Source organism: Lentinus tigrinus, assembly GCF_003813185.1.
Source record: "Lentinus tigrinus ALCF2SS1-7 unplaced genomic scaffold L226scaffold_10, whole genome shotgun sequence".
Lineage (NCBI taxonomy): Eukaryota > Fungi > Basidiomycota > Agaricomycetes > Polyporales > Polyporaceae > Lentinus > Lentinus tigrinus.
Window position 1 is genome coordinate 85,746 of NW_027137919.1, and position 24,245 is coordinate 109,990.

At 55.6% G+C, this 24,245-nt stretch overlaps 9 protein-coding genes across 9 annotated transcripts; 5 read left to right on the plus strand and 4 right to left on the minus strand.

Moving 5' to 3' along the window:
- The first annotated feature begins 631 nt into the window (after positions 1 to 631).
- On the plus strand, positions 632 to 4,038 carry L226DRAFT_534300 (Mfs1.1). The gene is made up of 13 exons (XM_067680637.1): positions 632 to 678; positions 738 to 1,262; positions 1,319 to 1,553; positions 1,619 to 1,724; positions 1,778 to 1,849; positions 2,033 to 2,040; positions 2,092 to 2,203; positions 2,265 to 2,474; positions 2,530 to 2,576; positions 2,632 to 2,638; positions 2,690 to 2,828; positions 2,885 to 3,100; positions 3,197 to 4,038. The coding sequence occupies exons 2-13, from the start codon at positions 1,122 to 1,124 to the stop codon at positions 3,653 to 3,655; spliced, it is 1,752 nt and encodes a 583-aa protein (XP_067535948.1). The 5' UTR covers positions 632 to 678; positions 738 to 1,121; the 3' UTR covers positions 3,656 to 4,038.
- L226DRAFT_534301 (cytochrome P450) lies at positions 3,719 to 6,695 on the minus strand. The gene is made up of 13 exons (XM_067680638.1): positions 6,396 to 6,695; positions 6,250 to 6,347; positions 6,093 to 6,184; positions 5,997 to 6,040; positions 5,845 to 5,942; positions 5,606 to 5,778; positions 5,278 to 5,528; positions 5,157 to 5,220; positions 4,849 to 5,088; positions 4,526 to 4,759; positions 4,413 to 4,445; positions 4,318 to 4,346; positions 3,719 to 4,243 (listed from the first exon to the last, which is right to left on the minus strand). The coding sequence occupies exons 1-13, from the start codon at positions 6,523 to 6,525 to the stop codon at positions 4,095 to 4,097; spliced, it is 1,635 nt and encodes a 544-aa protein (XP_067535949.1). The 5' UTR covers positions 6,526 to 6,695; the 3' UTR covers positions 3,719 to 4,094.
- An 863-nt stretch (positions 6,696 to 7,558) lies between these two features.
- On the plus strand, positions 7,559 to 9,512 carry L226DRAFT_612450 (uncharacterized protein). The gene is made up of 10 exons (XM_067686393.1): positions 7,559 to 7,617; positions 7,688 to 7,904; positions 7,961 to 8,085; positions 8,138 to 8,296; positions 8,372 to 8,450; positions 8,511 to 8,639; positions 8,697 to 8,792; positions 8,845 to 8,927; positions 8,996 to 9,010; positions 9,063 to 9,512. Exons 2-10 carry the CDS (start codon positions 7,841 to 7,843, stop codon positions 9,321 to 9,323), a joined length of 1,011 nt encoding a protein of 336 aa, XP_067535950.1. The 5' UTR covers positions 7,559 to 7,617; positions 7,688 to 7,840; the 3' UTR covers positions 9,324 to 9,512.
- A 51-nt stretch (positions 9,513 to 9,563) lies between these two features.
- On the plus strand, positions 9,564 to 11,865 carry L226DRAFT_534303 (uncharacterized protein). The gene is made up of 11 exons (XM_067680639.1): positions 9,564 to 10,043; positions 10,107 to 10,225; positions 10,279 to 10,437; positions 10,483 to 10,561; positions 10,616 to 10,738; positions 10,794 to 10,913; positions 10,970 to 11,046; positions 11,104 to 11,118; positions 11,186 to 11,397; positions 11,470 to 11,581; positions 11,649 to 11,865. The coding sequence occupies exons 1-9, from the start codon at positions 9,959 to 9,961 to the stop codon at positions 11,372 to 11,374; spliced, it is 966 nt and encodes a 321-aa protein (XP_067535951.1). The 5' UTR covers positions 9,564 to 9,958; the 3' UTR covers positions 11,375 to 11,397; positions 11,470 to 11,581; positions 11,649 to 11,865.
- Positions 11,866 to 12,223: 358 nt separating this feature from the next.
- On the minus strand, positions 12,224 to 14,383 carry L226DRAFT_570422 (MFS general substrate transporter; the record flags this gene model as incomplete). The annotated part of the gene is made up of 13 exons (XM_067684433.1): positions 12,224 to 12,633; positions 12,707 to 12,808; positions 12,861 to 12,949; positions 12,999 to 13,023; positions 13,074 to 13,302; positions 13,356 to 13,476; positions 13,539 to 13,605; positions 13,657 to 13,716; positions 13,768 to 13,834; positions 13,888 to 13,930; positions 13,987 to 14,015; positions 14,069 to 14,137; positions 14,192 to 14,383. 13 exons carry the CDS (start codon positions 14,381 to 14,383, stop codon positions 12,224 to 12,226), a joined length of 1,503 nt encoding a protein of 500 aa, XP_067535952.1.
- Positions 14,384 to 15,073: 690 nt separating this feature from the next.
- L226DRAFT_43677 (uncharacterized protein) lies at positions 15,074 to 15,729 on the minus strand. Its single transcript, XM_067674769.1, has 3 exons — positions 15,423 to 15,729; positions 15,177 to 15,365; positions 15,074 to 15,124 (listed from the first exon to the last, which is right to left on the minus strand). Exons 1-2 carry the CDS (start codon positions 15,643 to 15,645, stop codon positions 15,235 to 15,237), a joined length of 354 nt encoding a protein of 117 aa, XP_067535953.1. The 5' UTR covers positions 15,646 to 15,729; the 3' UTR covers positions 15,074 to 15,124; positions 15,177 to 15,234.
- Positions 15,730 to 16,723: 994 nt separating this feature from the next.
- On the plus strand, positions 16,724 to 17,384 carry L226DRAFT_579840 (uncharacterized protein). Its single transcript, XM_067685536.1, has 2 exons — positions 16,724 to 16,912; positions 16,959 to 17,384. The coding sequence occupies exons 1-2, from the start codon at positions 16,785 to 16,787 to the stop codon at positions 17,119 to 17,121; spliced, it is 291 nt and encodes a 96-aa protein (XP_067535954.1). The 5' UTR covers positions 16,724 to 16,784; the 3' UTR covers positions 17,122 to 17,384.
- Positions 17,385 to 17,851: 467 nt separating this feature from the next.
- Positions 17,852 to 19,017, minus strand: L226DRAFT_570423 (uncharacterized protein; the record flags this gene model as incomplete). Its single annotated transcript, XM_067684434.1, has 2 exons — positions 17,852 to 18,166; positions 18,220 to 19,017. 2 exons carry the CDS (start codon positions 19,015 to 19,017, stop codon positions 17,852 to 17,854), a joined length of 1,113 nt encoding a protein of 370 aa, XP_067535955.1.
- A 3,663-nt stretch (positions 19,018 to 22,680) lies between these two features.
- On the plus strand, positions 22,681 to 24,241 carry L226DRAFT_570424 (uncharacterized protein; the record flags this gene model as incomplete). The annotated part of the gene is made up of 8 exons (XM_067684435.1): positions 22,681 to 22,744; positions 22,807 to 22,928; positions 22,981 to 23,139; positions 23,232 to 23,310; positions 23,410 to 23,538; positions 23,601 to 23,723; positions 23,783 to 23,880; positions 23,948 to 24,241. The coding sequence occupies 8 exons, from the start codon at positions 22,681 to 22,683 to the stop codon at positions 24,239 to 24,241; spliced, it is 1,068 nt and encodes a 355-aa protein (XP_067535956.1).
- Positions 24,242 to 24,245: the final 4 nt, after the last annotated feature.

Genomic DNA, 24,245 nt, shown 5'->3' on the forward strand with positions numbered 1-24,245 from the left:
ACGTTTCTCCTTTACCGTGATCAACCGAGCCGCTCTGCCGACGACGCTCGAAGCAGCGCAAGTACGTCCACAACAGCGAGGCCATGGCGAGCCCGCTTGCTCAAGTTGATGCGAGCTGGCGAGGTTGGGAGCGAGGTTGGGAGCTATGCCGCAAGGGGCAAAGTCATCGGTCGATCCGCCCTCCGCAACACCCTAGGAGCAGTACATGAACGCACCTTTGGAGAGACTCCGACATGCTATCCAAATGCCGAGCGCGCTATCTGCCTGTTGTGTTCCGAGTGCGTCCCCGTGAGGTCGTTAGGACGAGCGCAGCGAGGCAAAGAGGTGAATCAATGCCAAGTGGGTGAGGGCATTCGACAAAGAACTCGTGGTGAATACGCGAGCAGGGCCTGAGCAGCGCACAAGGCAATGGAGACATCCGGTGTTTCATAGGAGGTGAGATCGACAGAGAGTTGGGAAAGGGCTCGGGTAGAGGTCGCGTTCGTCGAGATCTGCATTGATGGGCGAGGGCGGGCGGCAAGAGATATCTACGCGAACGGCTAAGCTGCACTGGGCCTGGAACGTTCGCACGCCACGAAGCGTCGGAAGTGACACGTCCGTTCGCAAACCACTACTACGCCCGGCGTCGTATGCATCCTGTGGCGGATGTGCTCTGACGGGCTCGACGACGCGCGCTGGGTGAGTGCACACTGGACGCGCACACTCCCGCTGCGAAGCATGCTGAGCTGATGACGCAGGGAATCCCACGGGTGTCAGATCATCTAGAAAGAGAGCATGCGTGTTCGCGTATGGAAGCCTCTCTGGAACCGAGCTCGGGTGGCCCACGGGGCCCTCCCTCCGCGCACTGCGGACAGGGTGTGCCATGAATCATGCACAGGCGCAGATGCAGATGGAAGAAGGCCGTCGTGGGTGCATGTCTGTGCACTCTTTGTTGGCTGGGCGCGGGCGCACCGGTGCGGCTCTCTTCGCTGTTCCGGGGTCCCCAATAGAGTGCGCCGTGGAGTGAGCGTCCTCCCGGCGAAGAACGTCGACTGCTGTTCCGAAAAGCTTAGATAGCCCCTGCAGACCTTCGCCGCTGTCCGTGCCCTCGCCGTGACGGTGGTCTCCTCCCTGCTTCCACCATGCCCCCTCCGTCTGCCACCTCCTCGCGCACCGAAAACGAGAGCGAGGCCGCCAAGCCTGCACAGAGCGGCAGAGGTTGGCGCTTCTGGATCATCTTCCTCGCCCTCTGCTTGGCCCTATTCCTCACAGCCCTCGATTTGGTAAGTGCCCCCCCTTCTGCCCCACGGATGCACGCTCATGTGGCTCTCGCTCACAGGCTTCCGTATCGACCGCCCTTCCGTCGATAATCCACGACCTCAACGGCACCGACTCCTTCGTATGGGTCTCTTCCGCATACAACCTCGCCTGCACGGCCGTACTGCCGCTCAGTGGCAGGCTGGCCGACATCTTTGGGCGGCGGGAGATCCTCCTCGTCTCCATTCTCATCTTTGGAGCGGGCTCGGCTGTCACCGCCGCCGCCCAGTCTATGAATATGCTCATCGCCGGGAGAAGTACGTTACTTCCAGACCTCCGACTCTTCTTCCGTTTCCGTTTACTCAACCCGCGCGTCCTCCAGCTATCCAGGGTGTCGGGTCTGGTGCCATCCAGGTTCTCGTCGCGATCGTGACCGCAGACCTCATCCCCCTCAAGGACCGCGGCTTCTTCCAGGCTCTCACTGGAGCGTAAGTATCCGTGTTCCCAGTAACCCTATTGCATCCTCACAGTCCCCCCGCAGTACATTCAGTCTTGCCTCAGCAATAGGTCCTTTTATTGGAGGCGCCATAGCCCAGCGCACAACCTGGAGATGGTACGTGCCCACTTCCACTGTGCGAGCTTGGGTACGCCTCAGAATGGGCCGTCGAGCTATTCTCGCAGGTCTCACGAGCACTATTAGCTAGGTCTCCCAGGACCTGTCTAGATTCATCTGCTCAGATTCGTTCTCGTGCGTGTGTTTGAATCTCACTGACCTTCTCTTCCCTTCTCTTCACAGGCTGTTCTGTGAGTTTTGCACTGTCGAGACCGGCGGGAACATGTCCTAATCTCTCACAGACCTCAACCTTCCACTCTGCGGGATCGCCTTCGGCGTGTGCCTCGTCTTCCTGCGGCTCCGCAAGCCCCCGATCGAGAGCTATTCCAAGGCCTTCTTCGCGATTGACTGGATGTACGTCCCTTACTTCCTAAGCATTCCCACTTGTCGGTCACTGATAGTCTTGCATTGGCAGTGGCAACGCAATCATCATCGGAAGCGCAACATCCTGCATCATCGCGCTCACTTGGGCGGGCATCCAGTTCCCATGGTCCTCGCCGCAGGTCATCGCGCCGCTCGTCATCGGGCTCGTCGGCCTTGGGGCTGCACTTGTGTACGATAGGTACTATGCCTCTCACCCGGTGGTGCCCGCCATCATCATCAACAACCGTACCAGCATGGGAGGGTGAGTGTAGTGGTCCTCGTGACTGACTAATGCTGACTCCCACTTCGCGCCGCAGGTACATCGCGTCCTTCTTGCATGGCTTGGTCGTGAACAGCGTAGCTTGTGAGTCTGATAACTCGTACTTTGCTATACAATTGATACTCATACACGACCACAGTCTACCTGTAGGCACCGCATATACGATATTTGGGAGTCCGAACTGACATATACTCTAGGCCAACATACTTCCAGGCCGCGAAGATCGCGACGCCCCTACTCTCGGGGCTCTACCTCTTCCCGAGCGCGATCACAATCTCTCCCTCCGCCATCCTGCAAGGCATCATCGTCAGCAAGACCGGCAAATACCGTGTCATTGTGCGTATCCCCTCCGCCTTCCCTTCTCCAGCGCGCCCTGCTCACACCCCCCACAGCAAGTGATCGGCTGGTGCGCCATGCTCATCGGCGTGGGGCTCCTCGAGCTCCTCGACGAGAACACGTCCGTGGCGATCTCCATCCCCTTCCAGATCATCGCCGCCGTCGGCTTCGGCTTCCTCTACGCGACGACCTTCACCGTCCTCGCGCCGCTCGAGCCCACCCAGAACGCCGCTGCGCTCTCCTTCCTCCTCTTCGTCCGCACACTTTCCTCCGTAAGCACTCCTCCCTCTATCTCCCTTTCCAAAAATGAATGACTGACCCGCACACCCGCACACCCCGCGCATGCACGCACGCACCCCCCGACACAGGCCTGGGCGATCTCCATCTCCGCCACGATCCTCCAGAACCAACTCCACGGGCGCCTGCCCCCCGCCTTCCTCGCGCTCATCCCGCCGGGGGGGCACGACATCGCCTACAGCGCGATCCCGCTCATCCCCACGCTCGCGCAGCCGCTGCAGCGCGAGGTGCGCGCCGCGTTCGCCGACAGCATCCGCCTCATCTGGCACGTCCTCATCGCGTTCGCGGGCGCGGGCCTGCTCAGCGTGCTCCTCCAGAAGGACATCGCGCTGCACGCCAAGATGGATAAGCGCTGGGGGATGGAGGAGGGCAAGAAGGGCGGCGCGGGTAAGGCGGAGGAGGGCGCGGGTGGGGAGGGGGGTGATGCGGAGGAGAAGAGGGTGCCGGTGGACGTGGCGGAGGCTCCGTTGGCGGGAGAGGTGCAGGTGCTTCCTGGAGATGCGCTGCAGCCTTCGACTCGTGGAGACTAGATGGTTTGGTTTATTTGCTTTCTTTTGTGCGGTTTCCCCCCTTTAAGCTGCTCTTCTGCTTCGCTCTCTTCCCTGTTGGCGGATTCTTCACGTGTTTTATTATTACCCCCCCCCCTCGCTCGCTCGCTCTTCAGAGTATGTATGCATAGATCACGATTCACGACCACCCCTCCCCTTCCCTTCCCTTGCAGCGGTATTACTATGTATGTATTCATAGATTCGACTCTCACGCGACATGGTGTCGCCTCGATTGCTTGTATTCGCCTGTCCGGACAGGACTCCCGGCTCGTGGCTCGTGGCTCGTGGCTCGTAGATAACTGTTACATGTAAAGCAATGGAACAGAACAGGTTTCTTGCAAATGTGCTTTCAATCCTTCGTGCAGGAACACCCTCTATACATACATACGGAGGCCAGGACTCAGGACTCAGTACTCAGTACTCAGACGCGAGACATGACGACGGGAAACTCGGGCTTCCGCGAGGTCGAGCCTCTGACCGCGGGCGAGACGACCCCGCCGAGCCTCCAGAACACCTCCTTCTCCGAGGGCGCGAACTCGAACGCGAGGACGAGATGCGCCAGGGCGATTCCTGAGCGAGGACGCGACGCAGGTCAGAGGTTAATGCCGGAACAGCGAGACGATGTTACAAGGAGGAAGACGTACTCATCTCGGTCAACGCCATGTTGTACCCGCTGTGCGAAGTAGAAGTGATGATAAGCATGCGCTCAGAGCTTGACAAACTTGCACCATGGACTCACATGCACGACCGGTTCCCAGCAACGAACGTCATCCTACCAACAAAACCCATCTCAGCACGCCGCCTACCCTCGCGCATCTCGACAGCAAGGAAAGAAGAAAAACAAAAACTCACGTGTTCGCGAACACACTCGGGACATGCGCGTCCGCGACGCTCGCGGGCAGCTGCGCGAGCCAGCGCTCGGGCCTCCACTCGTCCGCGTCCGCGCCCCAGATCGCCTTGTCGCGGTTCAGCCCGAGGACGTTCACCCACACCATCGTCCCCGCGGGGACGACGAGCTCGGTGATCGGCCGCCCGTCCGTGCCCTCGATTGGGGTCCCAAGCGGGAGGACCGTGTCCTGTTCCGCACTGCGTAGAGAGCAGCGTATCAATATCAATATCGTTTAGGAGGTCACGAGAACGGTGAGACGGTGAGACGGTGAGACGGTGAGACGTACACTCGCGGGGAGATGTAGAAGGACGGGTACATGCGGATGGTCTCGCGCACGACGGCCTCGAGGTACGGCAGGTCCGTGTAGGCGTCGTAGTCAAAGTCGGCGAGCGTGCGCCCCGTGCGTGTCGTCGCGTCCAGGAGCTCCTGGCGGAGCTTGGCCTGGGCGTCGGGGCGGTGCGCGAGCACCTCGATGGCGCGGGTGATCGACGTCGAGGTCGTGTCGGTGGCAGCCAGGAGCAGGAGCCTGTGATGGATACGGATTAGCTCTGAGCACGGACGATGGCTACTGTTAGGAATTGGGATGTCACGCACGACATGTGGCCGATCAAGTCGTCCTCGGACATCGCGTCCGGGCCAGAGCTGATATTCTGTTGCACTGCGTCCCAGCTCAGTCAGTCCTGGTCCGCAACGCCACAGCGACAGAACAACTCACGCAGCACGCTCATGAGGTCCTTCCCCTCCCCGACCTCCTGCGCGAGCGACTCCCCGCCCTGCTTGAGCATCTCCTTCTTCCTGCGCAGCACCTGCTGCGACGTCGCATACACGCTGTCCGAGATCGCGCGCATGTGGCGCAGCGCAGGCCACGGAAGCACTTCCGTCGCCCACTGCAGGAGCGGCAGCGGGAACGTCCGCCGGAGCCAGGGCAGCAGCGGGCGCCAGGGATGGAGCTTCACGAGCGTCGGTCTGAACTCTCTCGTTCGTCAGCATGGGGGTGTCTTTAGAAATGAATGGCCGCAGGGGCAACGCGCGGCGGTGCTTACCCGAACTCCTTCAGCGCGCGACTGTAGTCCGTCCCGTCCTCCGCGCCAAGAGAGCCGAAGGAGGTCCCGAGTGCCGTGCGGCCTACGCTCTCGAGCGTGTACCTGCTAAAGTACTGGGACACGTCGAGCTCGGTGCGCGGTCCGCTGATCTTGTCTCCGAGAACGCCTGTGAGCTGTTCCAAAGTTGTTCTCCGTTCAGTGTCTGTCGCGTTCAGTACATGTGAAGTGACGAGACAGACCTCTTGTGCGACACGGTTGAACGTAGGGATCATCTCCCGGAGGTAGCGAACCGAGAAGACTGGGTTCAGCTGTTTGCGGTGTCTGATGTGCTCCTTTCCTGCAACGGAGGCCTGTCAGTTTAGAGCAGCTACGTGATTAGACAGATACATACCTCGTACGGAAGTCAAGCCTGGCCCAAACACAGAGCGCATGGTGCTGCAGATGATGTCAGATGACCGGCCAGATTCCCGCAGGGCGAGAGACATACTCAGAGTTCCATCTCGGCAAGTCATAAACTTCCCGATAGGTGTTGAACATCACCGACAAGGCCACCGGGTCCGATACCGCCAAGTCAAGGTCCTACATGACATAACAAGGCAATGGTCAGTGGACGGTTGACACCGGCAGATGTCACGAATACATACGCCCATCCTCATCGGAATCTTCACCACACGTCCATAGGATAATAGCGTGTGCTCGCGGAAAGGTATGCAGAAAGGACCATGGAACCGCCGAGCAGCGCCTACACAGAGGTGAATCCACCAATCGTGCAGAAGAGGGTGCGACGTACCTTCCCAGAAAGACTCTGATTCCGGCCCCGGAATATGTCTCAGGGTGCTCAGTTTGATGCGCTTCCTGATATGGGGAAACAGGATAACGAGGGGGATCACGGCCAGCACAAGGAGCACTACGTTGAGCATGGCGGCACACGTGTCACGGTCTCTGAGTCAACTGGATGTCGCCGCCGGTACAAGGACTTTCGCACCGCGGGTACGGGCAAAAAAGTTGAGCTAGGACAGGGTATTAGAGGAGTCAGCGTACGCGACTGGCGCGGGGCATTGACAATGACCCACCGCATCACGCCGCAGCCATGCATTGACTGACAGAGGTGTACTACCCCCGTAGATAGCGGCAGCGTCTCCATGTAGAGCTGCCGCAGGCGGCTGCTCGTCTGGCAGCGCTCAGCGTATCGCGGGTCGGATAATTTCCCTACTGCCTCCGATAGGAGAAAGGGCGGGTGAGACCGATCACAGAAGTACATACGTGGATGCCCGGAATGTTAGGGCTAGGATCTGGCTGGGACAAGGCTGGGGGGTCATCCAGTTTTTCCCGTGGGATGGTCCGGCGGAGAAGACTGCCGCCTGGCTGTCGCTGCTGCGCGGACCTTGACAGATAGAAGCAATGCATAGCCTCAGCCTCTGATGTTTGATGCTTCCTGCTTGGGTGGAGCAGCGATAGAAGTCCAGATGAACGGGCAATTCGGAAGAAGATGGTCCGGGTACTATTAATATGTACTCTACACTACGCAGACTCCAGAGGTGAACCGGTGACGCTCGTACAAACCAAGTTTCCCACAAATAGTACTCCTCGTAAGTAGATCCATCGTCCCAGTACTTACATAGATTCAAACCCGTTTGAACTCTTCGAACGTGAACTTTTGGACAGCCGCTCGGACCTATAGAACATGCAGCTCCACATCACCAAAAGCCAGTCCTGGCATATCGATGCGAACGCTACACGATTCGACTGCACGGATCAGTAAGGCCCCGTTCGGTTGCTCTGGTAGGTTTCGGTTGGGTTTGGGTTTGCCCGCCAAAATGGAGTGGACGCTGGGTTTACTTCTATTGGCGTCTACTAATTTTGGCGGGCAAACCCAAACCCAACCGAAACCCAGCAGAGCTACCGAACGGGGCCTAAGCTCTTGAGAACTTCAGTCAAGCCTGCGAATATTTACAACATTCCCATAGTAGATGAACCGGCGTGGTGACTCCTCCGAAAGTCATGGTTCCATGGTACGCACCCGCACCCCATGCCGCATCGATGACAGTCGTACAAAGAGAAGCTGATTCTTGGATCATCAAGTTGAGTGTGGGACATCCTCAGTTATCAGAGTGACACTCGAATCTCGATGCCCTGGCATCAGGTTCTGTGGCGTTGTCAACTCGAAAGCATATAGGACTCGTTCGGGGTCGCAATATTCAAGTCGATCCTGTCCTTTCACCGTTCCTCACTACTATGGGCGACATCGGCGTCGCGAACGCGGAACTGATTGGCCTGTGGCTCCAGCTTTTAGCTACCGGTGAGCCGCTACGTTTGTGTGAATATTGCATCTACTCACGCGATCCCTTCGAACAGGAGCGTACTTGGTGTACTTCTCACGATGTGTCGCATCGTTCAAGTACAGCATCCGTGGCCGCTCCTCGTATGGCTGGGTTCCGATCGTCACTGTGTGCATTCTCATGTTCCTCTGCACCATCGGTGTACGTACTCTCTTCCTTACGATCTCCAGAACCTTTATTGATCTGCCTATAGGATCAAGTGCTGGCTCTAGTTCGCACATATCAGGCATTTGGTGTCCCTTTAGGAGGACGACCCGATCCCGGCGCATTTTACGCCAACCCTGCGACGAAACTGTCTCTCGCCAAGAACTCCTTCAACGTCATCCTGACCTTCCTCTCCGACATAATCATTGTGCGCTTTTCGTTCATCCTGTGTGTCGAGGTGTGTCCATACCTAACCATCCCTCATTGTCCTCTTCACACTCAGGTCTTCCGGACCTATGTAATATGGAACGGCAACTGGTTCGTCATCGTGTTGCCCGTCTGTCTCATGATCGTCAATTTGAGTCAGTCTCTCTCATACCTGCACTTCCATGTTGATACTTATACTCGATAATTCCGGCTAGCCCTCGGGGTGTTTACGCTCATCGCTCTAGGCAGCGCAAAGACAGGAGACGACCTGATCTTAGCAACAGTCACCGTCCGCTTCAAGTACTACCTCATCGTGACATTCTGCCTGAATGTTATCTGTGCAAGTGAGTGGATCATTCTGTGTTCCTGTACGTCACTATGTTAGTACTGACCATGACTAGGCTCCATATGCTGGAAGATCTGGAGAGTGCACTCGAGAGTCTCTCGTATCATCCCGTCTTCGTCTGGCCATGTGATGGAGGTCATCATGCAGTCAGGTACGTTCTAGTGCTCTCTTCTATGTTCAATATCACTGATTTAGGTCTCTAGCTGGGATATACTGCGCTCATCTGTTCGCGCTCATCGTCACCAACGCCGTAGGAACTAACGCATTCTTCATCCTCTTGGATCCGGTGCGTCATGCGGCTAGGATTCGGCAGGGTGCAACCGATCTGACTGACGTGCTATGCCGTCCGCTCAGCTTCCACCCATGGCAGTATGTATATTTTTCGTTCACGACTTGCTTTCCTGTCTGATACTTTTTCAAGGCGATTATTTTCTCCATGATGCTTGTGCGCGCACAAGACCGTCGAACGCCACTACTATCGGACCGGGACGTCGACAGCCGCCTGCCACCGACAGCCGACCTGCGATTCTGGAAATCACGTAGCATGCGAACGCCGGTCTCCATTGGAGTCAACATTGACCTCGAGCGGATAGTCCATAGGGATCAAGGAACCGTTCAAGACGCACCTCCCCTCCGGCAAGACGGCTCATCTGAACAGGATAAGCCACGCAGCATCTCTTAGGACGCAGGGTGCCCATGCGACGACGGTGCTTGAATGAGTCAGGTGCCAATGCCAGTGGACTCGGTGCCAGGTGGAGAATTGTCAGCGCTTATGTATTGATCGTACTTATCAATTTCCCGTTTGTCAACAAATTTGCAATCATAACTTACGGCGCTAGCGGCTGTTCAGGCTCGAATCTGACTCTCCCCGTCATCCAGTAGCCAGAAGTGCTCTCAACTACTCAAGCTCCCACTCTATCACCGAGTGCTGCTGCGATACGCTGTGCTCCACATGGTTCGTGCATCCACTAGTAAGTACTACTACTATTAGTTCAAATTCGGTGTACACGCCACTCCATGCATTCGAGTTACCCTGCGAATACACTGACCACGTATTGGTTCTCGTTGGGTCCTGGTCAAGGTTCATTTGCTCATGAGATTGCTTCTGTGGCTCCGAGTCCTCTGCCTGAATCCTGGCAGCGCCCTTACAGTGCAACCTAACCGATGCCAGCTGCGTGATCCGTCGTTCGCGGGTAACACTATGTCACCGTTTGGTGTGGGACCACGTCGCGATCTACTCACTAGTGCCAAAGACAAGTTGGATTACCACCAGTGGGCACCCTTCCTCTCCAGTTTCCTCCATGTGAGGACCGCGACATGACCGAGCCCAACATTACCTCCGGGGAGCTCAACATCGCGACCGGAGAACTGATCGGGCTATGGTTGCAATTGTTCGTCACCGGTAAGTGCGTCGTTCGCCCTATGTCCGGTCATGACTTCTGACCATGCAGGGCTCTTTTCCCAGGTGCATACTTGATGTATCTCCCCAGATGTGCCATCGCGTTGTGGCGAGATTGGAAGGCACGGTCCTCTCCGTTGTGGCTTCCGCTTGCGTGCGCTCTGATGTTCATTCTCACGATGAGTGTACGTCTGCTCTTGGTGACGGAGTTCGTGAACTGACGACACCCTGTGAGCAGGACCTGACGCTGGGCCTTGTCCGCGCATATCAGGCTTTCCACGTCAAAGCGGGCCAGCTTGCGGATCCGCTCACCTACTATCTGGACTCAAGAACTCCTCTGAACCTCACAAAGAACGTCGCTAATATTGTACTTCCATTGATCTTGGACGCAATTATTGTGAGCATATCGTGTTTGCAATCATCTTGTGCTAACCCGACTCAGGTATATCGCACATACGTAATCTGGGAGATGCAGGTAAAGGTCATCGCAATTCCAGCATTCCTCGTTCTTGTGAACCTCGGTGAGCATCATGGCTCGTAGACGAAGCGGTGCAGATGCGCTAACAATCTGGTAGTGTTTGGAGTTCTGGCTCTGATCGCTCTTCCGCTCGGAAGAATCCAAGCGTCTGGATTGGTCAGCTCATACACCCTGCAGTACTACTATATAACTACGTTCTGTCTGAACGTGATATGTTCTGGTACGTCAACGTGAAGCCACACCTAGCCTGAGATCGGTGTAGTAACATGCTTCAGGACTGATATGGTGGAAAATCTGGTCTATCACATCCGGAGTCTTCCGCTTCTCCTCTCTCTCGCAATACTGGTCGAGGGGTTCGGTAATGAGCCAAGTACTCGACGTGCTGATGCAGTCAGGTACGTGCCTCCCGTGAATGTCGACGAACCCTATCAGACCTCTCCTTGACCCACAGCGGCAATCTATTGCGCATATCTCCTTGTCCTGATCTTCAGCTGTCGGACGAGTGTTTTCTTCATGTTCGTGAACCCCGTACGTTCTCCTCCCGTCGTGTGTATTCGATGGTCGTCCTCACATTCAAGTCTCCAGTTTCCAGCAGTCTCCGTGAGTGAATCAGCGCGGTTCCTGCGTAACGAATGTTCACCTGAAGACTCCTTTGCCGGTAAACCAGATGCTGATATTCTCCATGCTCATCGTCCGCGCACGGGACACTCGCACGGCTTCTGTTGATCATCCATCGTTCTCGACAACGGTGAGATTCAGGCGAGACAGTCATTGCATGGACATCCAGCAGACCAGAGTCCACAACATCGACCTCGAAGCGGCACAGGGGACGCACAACAACACCCATCCTCAATGAACGACGCAGTGTCCATGCGGTCTGTGAGTCACGATTACCTCATGTCTATCATGCGAACAAAATACTCACAAGCTTCCATTTGTTCGTATATGTAGTCCAACGATGATCGGCTTGGTGTCTCTCCGTGCTTTTCATCCTCAAACTTCCGGATGCCTGTCAACGCCAGCTTCTCTTGCCGGCATTGCTGCGCGTTGCGCGCCCGCCTCAGTAAGCCTCTCGGTCTGCGGATCTGATATATACATCGCTAAGTGAGGTTCTCGCCGATGTCGCACAGCTATCGGGAAATTAGAACTCTACAATGAAATGTGCGATGTGGCCGATGATCGACTCCTGAAGCATGTGGTGGACTCTCCGGACGGCAGCTAGAGCGGTTGAACACATAATTCGATGGCAATCTGTTGGACTGTAACCCGAGTGTGCGCCAGTGTCCATTTCTAATAGAATTCGTCGGAGAACTCGACTGGATGTGTGCATCGAGCTTAGCATGTGTAATGAGTAGGTCTCAATCGGACCATCGTCCTCCTCGTCCTCCAGTGTGATCCGACCCGCAGACGCAGATCTTCTGACCCGTCTCACCAGCTACCGCCTGCATGGGTCGGTATGATGCCGTCTCCCCAACGTATTACACGGCTGACATCTCGAGCGCATGGTACAGGCAATAATCTTCCCCATCCTCATACTACGCGGTCGCCGTACACATGCAACCCTCCCACCTGATGCCGACGCCATTCCGACCTTCTGGCCTACCGGACACGCAGCAGAAGCAGTGCAATCTGCGAATCGGAATGAAGCAACAACGTGACGTCCAGAGATAATGGCAAGTGATAAGTATTCAAGAACAGAAACACCCTACATGACATACTCGAACCAGATGCTCTCGTTCCTCAACGGCACCTCCCGCGGAGCATCAACCGCCCCATGGCACGCCCTCCACTCGGCCCGCATGCGCTCCTTCCTCCTGTTCTCCCTCGCAAGGTACACCCACGCGCCCACGACGCACACCACCGTCCCGACCTGGAACGCGAGCAGCGTGATAGTGGCGGACGTGTATCGCGGCGGCGGAGAGATGGCTCCAAACAGCCACATGGATAGGATGGAGCCGACGTTGCGGATGGTGGAGGCCAGCGCGAGCGCGGTCGCGCGGCGAACGAGTGGCGCGGTGTTGTTCGCGATCCAGGTGCCGAGTGGCGGCCCGATGCAGAAGACCCCTGGAACAAAAAGGAATAGCGAGCCGTAGCGGACGTTGTCGTCATATGACACTGAGTGCGATAGACAGGATTGCGGTGCAGTAGTCAGTACCGATAGCGCGTGCACGACAGAAGGCGAACTTACCGAGGAACATCGCGAAGCCGATGGTGGCCATAGTACCCAAAATGATCATCGTCAAGCCTCGCACGGCGTAGCGGTCCGCAATGAGTGCGGTGAAGATAGCCACTAGCACAGCAATTCAGCACGAGAAGCCCGAGTGAAACATGCAGTCACATACGAGTGGCGCTGACAGCAAAGGGAGGCACGGTCATGAGTTGCGCTACGGAACCGCGATAACCAAGGCTTGCGATGATGCTTGGAAGGAAACTACAAAACGATATCAGTAACGTCCTGGAGAAGAGAACACAGCACCCACGTTCCAAGGCTGGACAGCGTCGAATCTACTGAATGATTAGGCCAAGTCTCGTATACGACTCACGAGCTGACGTACCGTAGAACACATCGATCAAGACCATCAGAAGGATATGTGGTTGCGTGAAGATACGGCGGAACTCGGGCCAGAAGCATCCCTTCTCGGGGCCCTCGACGAGAATACCATCGTCCCGAAGACCATCAGCAATGAGGGTCTTCTCCGAGTCCTTGAAGAACAGTGCTGTGGTCGGAGAGTCTGGCAGGAGGAAGAAAGCAACCAGCGCCACGATGACGATGAACAGACCCTCCTGCACTGACGGTAAATAAATCTACTTGGACAGGACATCTTAAGAGGACTCACCAAGAGAAAGATCCATGCCCAACCCGGCTTGTGCGCGATGCCGTCCATATGAATGATTCCAGCTGAGAGCAAGCCGGAGAACGCGGACGCGGACGCGAGGGCCGAGTGCATGATGGCGATCCTGTATCGGAATCACGTTCAAAGACCCAGAATTTCATAGACCACGCTTCATTTGCGACATACCGGAGTTGCAGCTTGCGTCGAGGATAAAAGGAGGCCAAGTAGAGAGAAGCTCCCGGGAGTAAACCACCTATAGTGCAGACATTCAGCATCCGCATACCGAATTCCACAAGTAGCTTACCTTGAAAGAAACCGATGAAGAAGCGGCATGTCACAAGTCCGGCAAAACTCGTCATGACACCTGCATATGGAGTATCAGCAGGGGCATACGATGCGAAGGCTAGGGACATACCTTGAAGAGTACAAACAATACCACCGCAAAGGATCATGCTTGGTATGATGATACGTGGCCCAATGACCTGTGAGGGCTGTCAGCGCAGATATCCTTGAAGATGTCCTTGAAGATGCTCACGATTATCAAGTGATTGGAAGGGATCTGCACAAGCATCTGAGGTCTGCGTCCATAAATGTCATGAGTGACAACGCTCTCAGATAGACGAAACGTACTCACATTAACTGAGCGGTAAGCGCGATGCTGTACTGTTGCTAGTGTCAGCCGGCGCGAACGACTGCGGTATAAATTTAAAGCCTACTTGATCATCTGTTATATGAAGTGCCTTCTGCATTCCCGCAACGCGAGCGTTACCGATACTGTAACGATCCTGAGACAAGCCAATAAACGTTGCGGTAGAAGAACACGAGCGTGCCAAACTCACCAACGAGAACAAAAAGTATATGATGCTGATGATTGGAAGTACGAGGAAGTCCAACTTCCTCCATAGCTTCGCCATGTGCGGAGGGACATTGCGAGACTCCACGTCAAGCGCAGGTGGAGCGCACTCGAGGTGGACGACCGACTTCTCGTCCAGCGTCTCGACAACCTTCGGATCGTGTTCAGATGAAGACATGGTGAATACAGCAGGCGAACGAGAGAAGATGCCAGGATCAGTATCGAGAAGAGGGCGAGCTTGTAGACCTTCCTCACCATGAGCCCATCCTTATAACCATCCTCCAATTCTCGAGGGGGCAATCGTCGCTCCGCAAGCCGGGGGTAGCCTCCAAATCGGTGACGGCGGTCTGGATCATTCGTAGCACATTCGAGAGGACCGTGCCGAGCCCTATGCTAGCAGGATGAGGGGACGTCCGCCGCGGCAGAGCCAGGCTTCCCCGATGAGAAGCTGCGAGGCCCGGGGTATCCGAGGGTTGAGATGCATGAATATGGCTGGATACGCTATGCGACACTCGGGCACCAAAAGGGCACGTACACTGATAGGTCCGACGGGCTGTGAATCCGCCTTCCTGGCAGAACCATGCGATGTGGTGATCCCTTGACGTCAGCCATGCTCGGGTGAGCAGCGTCCGACACTCACAGGGAGACAGAAGCTCTCTGCCGAACCGGTTCCTCCCGCGGCTACTGGAGATCGAGATCGGTAGGCTCAATAACGAACTCGAAGACCGCTGGAGTTCGCACGTGTGACAGACGATTGCTGCGCGGGGTAGTGCTCGAGCCTACGTTAGCATATGAGTCCAGCCAATCCTGTTTTCGAAGGTCTCCGGCATGAATGAACATCGGTCGGCATGGTTTGGGGAACACGGCCTGCCTGTTATTCGGCCCTGATAGCCATTGTCATAGACCTAGGAGGTAACGTCTGTGCTCACTTAGCCTGCAGTAAGGGTCAAAAAAGTACCCAGACTACTCACTGAGTCCTAGGTCAGCGTCACTGGCTAGTGGGGGTAGACGAGAGTGGGTATGTCGCCATCAGTTGGTGTCGGTCCCTCGGCGAAGTGTTGACAATCTCAAGCTGACGCGGGCCCGCCCATATACGGCACACTGTAGACCGCAGCACTGAAATACCACGGCTAGTAGGAGGGCGGGTATACGCACTATACCTGGTGGGCTCGAAAGTTGGTTAGAGAGAGGTTCAGACTTCAAGAAAAATCACTCACTATGCCGCAGCTGCGCAGGTGGCGGTTGTTCTCCAAGTCGAGGTGGCATCTTCCCGAGAGTTGTCAAGCTGCTCCTCCATCTACAAGGTCTCGTCGTGCACCGGTGTTTCGCGTCACCAATAAATGCATTCATTGAGCTGAGCGTAACTAAGACTTGAGCTTGAAAGCTTGACGGTTTACGAAGTGGCGGCGTGAGAATTCTCACAGGCGTCAGAAATACCATATTGGGCGGTCGGAGTGAGAGAGCGAACCTCGTCGATGTCGTCACCAGCGTTGTGCGGGTCGGGCGACCATGCGACCCGGCAGGTGGCGACCGGGGTCGCAGTCGTGCGACCGGCGTGCCGACCTTGATGCGACCCGACTTTGGTACCGACCCGGAGTACCACGGGACGAATGGCGGCCCGTCGTTCCCCAGCGCTCTCAGTAGGCACGTTTCGAAAGTCGAGACGGTCTTCGAACGAGCGCCTGAAGAAGCCACGCCCCGACGCCGTCGCTTCATGCTTAGTGTCACCGTTGTGCGCAAGTTGCAACAGCGAAGGGCGAATGATTCTGAGCCGGACCCCGCGGTCGAGTGTGCCAGTGGAAGGAATCAATTAATCACGACCCACAGTAGTACTGGGAAGTTTTGGTCCCAGGCGCCATGTCGCAGACTCGAATTGTGTTGAAATCTATGCTCATCCCTTCATCTGTCTCAATCAAATCTGGCTTAGACTTCATTCGTGAGAGATAGGTGGGTGAATCTCTACCGCGCTGGGGTTAAAGTTCCGAGTCCAGGTTGCAACCGGCGGAAGACTAGACTCTAGTACTCTTGTAATCGTTTAATTCGTATCCACCGGTAGAGAAAGTAAATTCAGACGGAGTCTATACAGGCATGATATATGAAAAGACAGCGGAAAGTTGAGAGATGCGTTGCTTGTACCCTCCATCCTTCCAGAGGGGGCACGGCTCGCGCATCACGTGAGCCGTTTGTCTTCCCAGCATCCGACTCCCTTCCGTATTGGGCCCAAGGTCAGGTCGGATATGCGATCTTGCTTCTGGCGGCACGACTTCACGCCAGTCGCACGCCGGTCGTGCCGACCGGCACAACGCTGATGTCGTCTCCTCCTCATCATCATTCGCCGTCGTCCTTGATATCCTTGCCGTTGTCCTCGCTCTGACTCTTACCATCACAACTGTCCCCCTCTGCAGGCACATTCAAATGTTTGCCTACGGGTGACAAGACGCAACATCAATGTCAGAAGGACTGCAATGGGACGATGAGTAATGAGTTTGGGTCGACGACGTTAGTATCCTTTTTTGTTGCCGGAACGACTGCATTCAAGGTCCATAAGGGTCTTCTTGCAGCTCAGTCGCTTGTGTTCTATGGTATGTTACTCGCGGGCAGCCCGCATGCCACAGGTCTTGGATAGATGCCCTGTCGTTCATCTCACCAACTCTCCGGAGGACCTGGGACACCTTCTGCGCACCCTCATATCAAAGGAACAAATGCTGTGAGTGGCCTGCCTGTCATTGCCCCGATCCGAGTGCGTATGGAAGCTATGCACCGCTCTCGGCCTTGACGCTCCTCTCCCACAACTTCAAGTACGGCATCGAAAGCGTCCAGCGACAGGCAATCGCTTGCCTGACGATCTACTACGCGGAGACTTTCGAGGCCTGGGAAGGTGCTAAGGGGTTCCGTGCTATGCCAGAGGCCGGTTAGGGTATCGGAGCCATCCGTCTGGCGCGGTTGACGAGCAACCCCACGATACTCCCCGTCGCGTTCTATGAGTGCGCCGTTCTTGGAGGAAACATCGTGCAGGGCTCGACACGGGAAGATGGACGGTGGGGCGGTTGGACTGGGAAGACCTGGAGAGGTGCATAGACGGCTACGGTGCGCTCTGCCGCATGATTGACTACAGGATCGAGTGTCTCTTCATAGTCGAGCCCTGCGCGGCATGCACGTCGCGAATCCGATGGAAGACGTCTGTTCGCAGATCAGAGTGAGTTCAAGTGGAAGACCCCTCAGCTGCTGCACTCCGTGGCAGACGAGATCGAGGAGTGGGTGAGGGATGATTCTCTCTGCCGAGCACTTTGCGGAACTCATCAAGGAGCACTGCGACCGGAGCGAACGTTGCGATCTTTGGGACAAGCTTCCCTCGATAATTCGGTTTGTCGATTGAGGGTTGATGTCAGTACGTGCCCTCATGGATATATCCTACTTGTGCGCTCACATAACGTTGTAGATCTCAGTAGCCGTATATTGTACATACAATGTCACATGGCGCAGGCATCATACGCGTGTTCAGACGTTATGATGAATGTATGATTGGCTGTGACTACAAATGCATATCCCTAAAATTGGATTCGCATGCCCATCTTCACTCTGGCGACGCCAGAGAAGTCCACGAAGCTCCCTACGCCACAGCCACCATACGCCTCCGCTTGTCTGCTCATCTCTGCTCCTTCACTCGAACGCCTCGGAATGCTCTCAATAACCGGTTGACCTCGTCCCAACCGTGGAAGCGGTACAAACCCCCGCCAAGATCACCGTAGCCGACCTCTTGCAAGTGGGGAAACATGGCCGAGATGATCCCGGCGACTTGTATGGGGTAAGGCTCCGCGTCTATGAACCCAGTGTAGAGGTTCACCAGTGCCGATCGACTCGGAGGGACAGGTCGGAAGTCGTGTTCCCACCTCGGCGCACGGTCGGCGATATCGACTGTGAGGAACGCGTCATACCAGGGGTCGATGGGGAGCGTGAGGACCTAGAGGAAGGGACAGTTCTGCGCGAAGGCATCGAGTCCGCGGAGCGTAGCACGGCACCCCAAAGGGAGAAGTGGTCGTCGAAGGTGTCGTGCCGGGAATATGTGTATTGGTGGAGGTCGAGCTTCTTGAGATGCGGCCATGCATGCGCTATCACCTCGAGGGTGTCGTCACTGAGCATGACGATTGACAACGTGACGAGGACGATGTGGGTGATGGAAGGCAGGACGGATAGGTACGTGAATGCGGCGTTGAGGTCGCACGGCTCGCTCAAAAAGCCCGCATGTGAGATGCAGCGCAGGGCCTCGCGCGACCGGTGGCATGACAGTACTTCGCAGAACAGCTCGAAGGAGTCATGGTGGGACTGGCTGCTCTCGATGATGACTGTCTCTAAGAGAGGAGAAGACACGATCCGGATGATGTCGGCGAGCAGCGCCAGGTCGTCCACCTCGCAAATCAGACTGCGAAGCTGCCAAAAGCATTCGGGATCGTCGATGGGCACCAATGTTTTCCAGGATGCCGGGTAGTCAACTCTCGATATGGAGATCTTGAGCATTCGCAGGGAAGGAAGGGCGCCGATGGACCTGAGTGCGGATGGAAGAATGTGGATGCTGTTCAGAACCAAGAGATCTTGCAGATGAGAGAATGCCCGGAATTTCTGAGAGAGAGCGGTGGTCTGGTGATGACCCAGAGGAGCGGCACGTTCGGGGGAGCCATAATCCCATCTGATGCGCAGCTTCCTCGAGTAGGGAGAGCATTCGAGGAGGGCATCTAAGTGAGGGACGAGTTCGGGTTCCGGGTTGGGCGTCGTCAGACCGTAGTTTTTCAAACTGGGAGAGAAGAGAAGCTGCATAATATCCAGGGGATATCTTCTATAAGCTAGATCATCCTCGTTGAGGTCGTGAATGCATGGAACCAACGGCTTCGGCCCATGGCGAGCGAGCACGGCCCATATTTCTGGTGACACTATGATCGACGGTGGAGAAGAGGTATGGTGGACATTTCTCATCTTTCTGACTAGCACGGAGTACATCTCCCAGCGACTGAAGTCGGCAGGTGTGGGCGTACGAGTAAATCGCTGTGTACAGTATAAGTGGGTCAGACATTGCCAGATTGTAGGCACAGACAGAATACATACAACTAGCGGATTCCCGTGATGCGTCTCAGCATGAGCGCTACTCTGTGCCGAGTGGCTGGAAGTTCTGAATGCACATGCAATTTGGATCTGTATCGGACATGGGATGCGTAACAATAGGGTATCGGTACTGAATAGCTATCTAGTCCTGGTAGCCCAGCGTCGTGTCGGAGTCGCCCTGGGAGCTGCTACCTGGAACAGTCACATCGGGCTCCTCATGCTGAGTCCTCCACGTCTAACCTTGGCCGCTTCCCCGGAGACCTTGGGACTTTATTGACAGTGATAAGGTTTGGTCGTAGTCGGATCGTATTTCCGTAGTGGCGTGAATTTCCCGATGACGCCCGTGCTAAGGAATGGGCAGCCCCTGACTTACCATTTCGCGAGGCCGGGTTTTAATCTTCCATATAGATCACTGGAGGATCAGCACGCCTTACATGGTGTAAACATCGCGTGTTGAGACTGAGAGACTTACGGTGGTCAGAGGAGACAGGAGACAGCTTGGTGGCGGGAGGCAAGGAGCAAGGAGACATAAGCGCCGTCAAGTCCCTTCAAGATAAGCTTTCAGAATCCGCTCTCAACCACGCAGGTCGCAGCAACCCACTCGTCTCGGCGCGTCCTATGAAACCTGCATGAGGTTGGTAGCAAAGACGGCACGGTCGACGGTACACACAAAGGAGAACGGTGTCTCAAGTTGCCTGTTTAGGTAGGGTTGCCCAAAAAAGGCGAAAACCTTTGTTGCTTACTATTAAAGATATACTGTTGCGGCCAAGCGCCGGTATTCGTCGGATATGATTCCAGTACTCAGAGGTCCCCCGGAAGAGTCGAGATCAAGGGAAAGATGTTTGGGAGAGTGCGCCATAGGACGGTAGTGGCTGGTCCGGACAAAGCTCGACAGGTTCTGGCAAGGCGGGCCAAAGCCTTCTCGTCTTTTCGCCATCCGAGGAAACTAACGGGATGCTTCACAAGCACATACGAGCATACGTTGACGGTAACTTCCTGAGGAAGAGAATATATGTTGGGCATAATGGACTGCCGTCGTCTACCTTCGGCGTACCCTCAGCTCAGTCACAATACATCGGTGGGATGTGTACGAAGTAGCTCACCCTATAATATATAGTTGCCCAGCGGTACAACCACAAGCATGAAGCTTCAGACTTGAGGCTGCTCGAGATGCGAAGTAGTACGCGTCCAAGGTTCTTTCGAGTCCAGTGCGCTCGATGTAATGGGTTCGTTTATGAAATTTCTCACGATCTCACGGGGCGCTTAGTGCTTGAAGTAACTTCAGAAGGCTGCCGGCCGAACGACACTGACCTGTTACTACTGTGACCTGGACCTATTTACTAGTACGACTCCGAGTCAAAACTTGTGTCTCCAGGAGAATGTTAAGACACGCAATGTACTCTGGAAAACTTTCAAGTTTCAATATTCCACATCTAATCGCTAGGATGTTTTACTAAGCTATAACGGAAGGTTTTCCTGAGCATGTCGAAGAGATCGAGTCACGAATTCGAAGAGTGCAAGCTAGCTGCAGAATAACTTCGTCGCGACATCGGATCCTGGCCCCATTGCGCTCGTACCCATGGCCAAGGTACACCGCGAATTGATGCATGTCGGACCTCATCTTACTCGCCGTTCTAGTCATCCGGGCTTCAAATGCCCGTCATCCTCTCTCCAATCTGCAACTCTGCAACAGTACAGTATGACTCTTTCCGAATGGTATGTATAACCTTCTAACTTCTAACTGTTGCAATTGCCCAACTGACTGCTCCTGCGTCCTCAGAATCGCTCGGGAAAACCTTGAAGCTCATGGCTATCATATTATTAATATGTCTGGCTTGGAACGGAACCCCACTCGTTACACAGTAACTGTTTGTGTCTCTGAAGACTGACAGTGATGGTCCCCGTGGCAGACGGCATTGACAATTGTCGGCCGCTTTGAGTCTTGACTGTCGAGTAACACGCATAAAAGTCACCATCACCGAGCCTCGGATGAAGACCTCCGCGAGCCCCGCCAATGTCACGAATCACGATCGACACTTCATGGTCGAGTAGTGATTGGGCAGTAATTCCCCTTCGGCTTCAAACTTGGTCGGGTTTGTGTATCTTGTTGTCGGTGCCTGAGTACGAGTACTTGTGCTGATATGCGGTCTTCTTGCGTATACAGGTATCTGGACACGATGATCACGACTCACGGACTCGCCAACGTCGTTCCTTAATACCGAGCCCCAGGATGACTTGCCTTATTGCGCCGGGTCCCACAAGCGAGACGTCCACGTCGTACGGTCTGTTAACGATAAGGAGTCTAGAACAGGCTATCTGCCAACCTGTGGCCACTTGCATCGCCACTGTCGCACAAGCGTCTACCAAGCCGCCGGCACCTTGAACTCGGACCACCTCGACCCCGCCAACGAGACGCATGACCGCAGCGACGTGAGTACAGACTTGGGATGATGAAGACGGGGAACCAGTAAGCATGGCATCGAAAACTACACTCTAGGTATGGTCTTTCCCTGATCTTTCCGAACGTTGACAGCCCTGACGACCCCGGAAGGGGCCCCGCCGGTTAGCAATGGCATTGGATGCCACTGTTGATGGCTTTGAACTATAGGACAACCGCAGCGATAAGATGACTCTCGGGCCAGCAACAACGGAAACACTCCGTACGTGTCGGCCTCTCGGCCTGCGCAGTGTTCCTGATCTGCTGCCCTGAACTCTCGATCGCGACTCGCGAGCAGCCTAAGCCATTGTCGACGTTTACAAGAGTTGCATCCGTCGCGAGGCACAGCATCCCGATACGGTCGAGAAACGTGGTGGATATAGCCATGCGGGCAGGCGAACCTCGAGAACGCATTTTGCCGAAAAGATCGTGCTAGTGTCTGATTCAACGTGCTCCGGGACCGGTGGTATCGAGACGCTGGGCTTGCTCTGGCGGTCAACCCATTGAAGTACAATAGTCTGCATTCTGAGCTGCGAAAGCAGGGCAAGTAGTGACAGTCGTCGGTCGAGTCTACAAGCCGTGCGATCGCGCGTCATTCCCGATGCCAGAGAACGAGACGCCGAGCGGTGAGTCTCGTCCCTTAGGGCCTTATCTGCTGTCACTCCACGCTCACAGCGGTCTCCGTGATAGAGTTTGTGCCACTATCACGCTCGCGTAAATGCTTCATGGCCGCCCGCTATACCCTATACTTCCAGATACTTCCCCGCCACCGTTAGGTCCTGGCGACCGAGCGTTCTGAATGGTCGATCAGAACATCCCAAGCCCGAAGGCTCCTTGCGTATATTTGGTCAGACGAGCATGGAAACTCCATCTGCGCTGTCTCGTCTCTCCTTCTGGCTTCAGCCCTCCGTTCCTCTCGCGGTGCACTCCCTTAGGCCTTGGCCATGGGCGACATCAGCGTCGAGAATGCTGAGCTCATCGGATTGTGGTTTCAACTCCTCGCCACTGGTGAGTATCCCCTCCCCCTCCAATCCACACACCCCTGAACTTAGTCGCCTTCCATTACCTAGGGGCGTACCTGATATACTTCCCGCAATGCATCTCGGTGTTCAAGTTCAGCAAGCACAGCACGAGGCGCTCTTCAGTGTGGCTCCAGGTCGCGTGCTACTTGATATTCGTGTCTGCTATCGCTGTGCGTCTTGTCTTTTGCTCTCCACAATGCCTGACTCATGACTTCCGTACAGGACCAAGTGCTCGCACTGGTCCGTACCTACCAAGCGTTCGCAGTACACGGAAACGTACGCCCTGACCCGACCGCGTACTACGCGGACCCCGCCAACTCTCTCGCAGCAGCGAAGAACTCGTTTAACGTGGTCCTCACCCTCATTTCAGATGTAATAATAGTGAGTCTCCCTTCATTTTTGCCTACCGCGTGGGCGCCCACGCGGCTCGCCGGAACTTGCTCACACGACCATGCTTCGCGCGACCTTCCTAGGTGTACCGAACCTTTGTACTCTGGAGCTACAACGTGTACATTATCATATTGCCAGTAGCCGCGATCTTGGCGAATGTCGGTGCGTGGCTTTGGCACTATCTCTTATGAGGCATGAGGCATGAGCATGAGCGCTGATTTACACCACGCTCCCCTTCCTTCTCTTCCTTCTCTCTAATAGCGCTCGGGGTATTGTTCATCGTCGCTCTGCTGCGCGTGGAGTCCGGTAACAACCTCATCCGGAGCGACATATCTGTCCGGATCCGGTACTACTTCGTGCTCACGTTCATTGTGAACGTCTTCTGCGCCGGTGCGTACCCCACGGAATTCCTTGCATGCCGGATGATGTCTCACGCCCCGACTTCACCACAGGCCTCATCTGCTGGAAGATATGGCGAGTCAACTCTAGGGTCTCTCGCAATGTCTCAACTGTATCTGGGGACGGCAACGGTGGCTCATATACCAGCCACGTCCTCGAGGTCATGTACCAGTCTGGTACGTATTCCCACACACTCGCTCCTCGCCGCGGACTGACAAGGTTCCCAATCCCCCAGCTGGGTTCTACTGCGCTCACCTGCTCATTCTCATCATCACCGATGCGGTCGGGACGAATGCGTTCTTCATCTTCCTCGACCCGGTACCTCCCATTGCAGTCAGTATCCTATCCTCCCGTGCCCCCTCCGCATATAGCTGACGTAGCCCTCCACTTGTCTCGACAGGCCATCATCTTCTCGATGCTCATTGTGCGCGCACGCCGTGGCAACTCGCAGATGTCAAACGACACGATGGGCAGCCTAAGCTCGCCCACGAGCCCGGCGCGGTTATGGGGGGGCAACCGGGGCAGTTTCAGCGGGCGGCAGAACGTCTCCATCGGTGTCACCATCGACCTCGAGCGCGTCGTGCACACAGAGACAGGCAGCTTGCACCGTTTTGGGGACAATCCGGACCCGTACGGCTCACGAGATCGGATGTCCGCGCTGTTGACAACGAAAGAGCTCGGAGAGGCGGTTTGACATT

What these genes read in the sequence shown, in the direction of transcription:
- L226DRAFT_579840 (XM_067685536.1), top strand. Translation starts at nt 16,785, where the DNA reads ATGGTATGTTACTCGCGGGCAGCCCGCATGCCACAGGTCTTGGATAGA. An exon ending in ATATCAAAGGAACAAATGCT is followed by an intron (nt 16,913 to 16,958) that starts GTGAGTGGCCTG and finishes TGCGTATGGAAG; the next exon opens with CTATGCACCGCTCTCGGCCT.
- L226DRAFT_612450 (XM_067686393.1), top strand. Translation starts at nt 7,841, where the DNA reads ATGGGCGACATCGGCGTCGCGAACGCGGAACTGATTGGCCTGTGGCTC. An exon ending in CCTGAATGTTATCTGTGCAA is followed by an intron (nt 8,640 to 8,696) that starts GTGAGTGGATCA and finishes GACCATGACTAG; the next exon opens with GCTCCATATGCTGGAAGATC. An exon ending in GGAGGTCATCATGCAGTCAG is followed by an intron (nt 8,793 to 8,844) that starts GTACGTTCTAGT and finishes TTAGGTCTCTAG; the next exon opens with CTGGGATATACTGCGCTCAT.
- L226DRAFT_534300 (XM_067680637.1), top strand. Translation starts at nt 1,122, where the DNA reads ATGCCCCCTCCGTCTGCCACCTCCTCGCGCACCGAAAACGAGAGCGAG. An exon ending in TATGCTCATCGCCGGGAGAA is followed by an intron (nt 1,554 to 1,618) that starts GTACGTTACTTC and finishes CGCGTCCTCCAG; the next exon opens with CTATCCAGGGTGTCGGGTCT. An exon ending in AACCGTACCAGCATGGGAGG is followed by an intron (nt 2,475 to 2,529) that starts GTGAGTGTAGTG and finishes TTCGCGCCGCAG; the next exon opens with GTACATCGCGTCCTTCTTGC.
- L226DRAFT_534301 (XM_067680638.1), bottom strand. Translation starts at nt 6,525, where the DNA reads ATGCTCAACGTAGTGCTCCTTGTGCTGGCCGTGATCCCCCTCGTTATC. An exon ending in TTGCCGAGATGGAACTCTGA is followed by an intron (nt 6,041 to 6,092) that starts GTATGTCTCTCG and finishes CATCATCTGCAG; the next exon opens with CACCATGCGCTCTGTGTTTG. An exon ending in CCGAGTGTGTTCGCGAACAC is followed by an intron (nt 4,446 to 4,525) that starts GTGAGTTTTTGT and finishes TTTTGTTGGTAG; the next exon opens with GATGACGTTCGTTGCTGGGA.
- L226DRAFT_43677 (XM_067674769.1), bottom strand. Translation starts at nt 15,645, where the DNA reads ATGGTATTTCTGACGCCTGTGAGAATTCTCACGCCGCCACTTCGTAAA. An exon ending in ACCTGCGCAGCTGCGGCATA is followed by an intron (nt 15,366 to 15,422) that starts GTGAGTGATTTT and finishes CGAGCCCACCAG; the next exon opens with GTATAGTGCGTATACCCGCC.
- L226DRAFT_534303 (XM_067680639.1), top strand. Translation starts at nt 9,959, where the DNA reads ATGACCGAGCCCAACATTACCTCCGGGGAGCTCAACATCGCGACCGGA. An exon ending in CCTCGTTCTTGTGAACCTCG is followed by an intron (nt 10,562 to 10,615) that starts GTGAGCATCATG and finishes ACAATCTGGTAG; the next exon opens with TGTTTGGAGTTCTGGCTCTG. An exon ending in CGACGTGCTGATGCAGTCAG is followed by an intron (nt 10,914 to 10,969) that starts GTACGTGCCTCC and finishes CTTGACCCACAG; the next exon opens with CGGCAATCTATTGCGCATAT.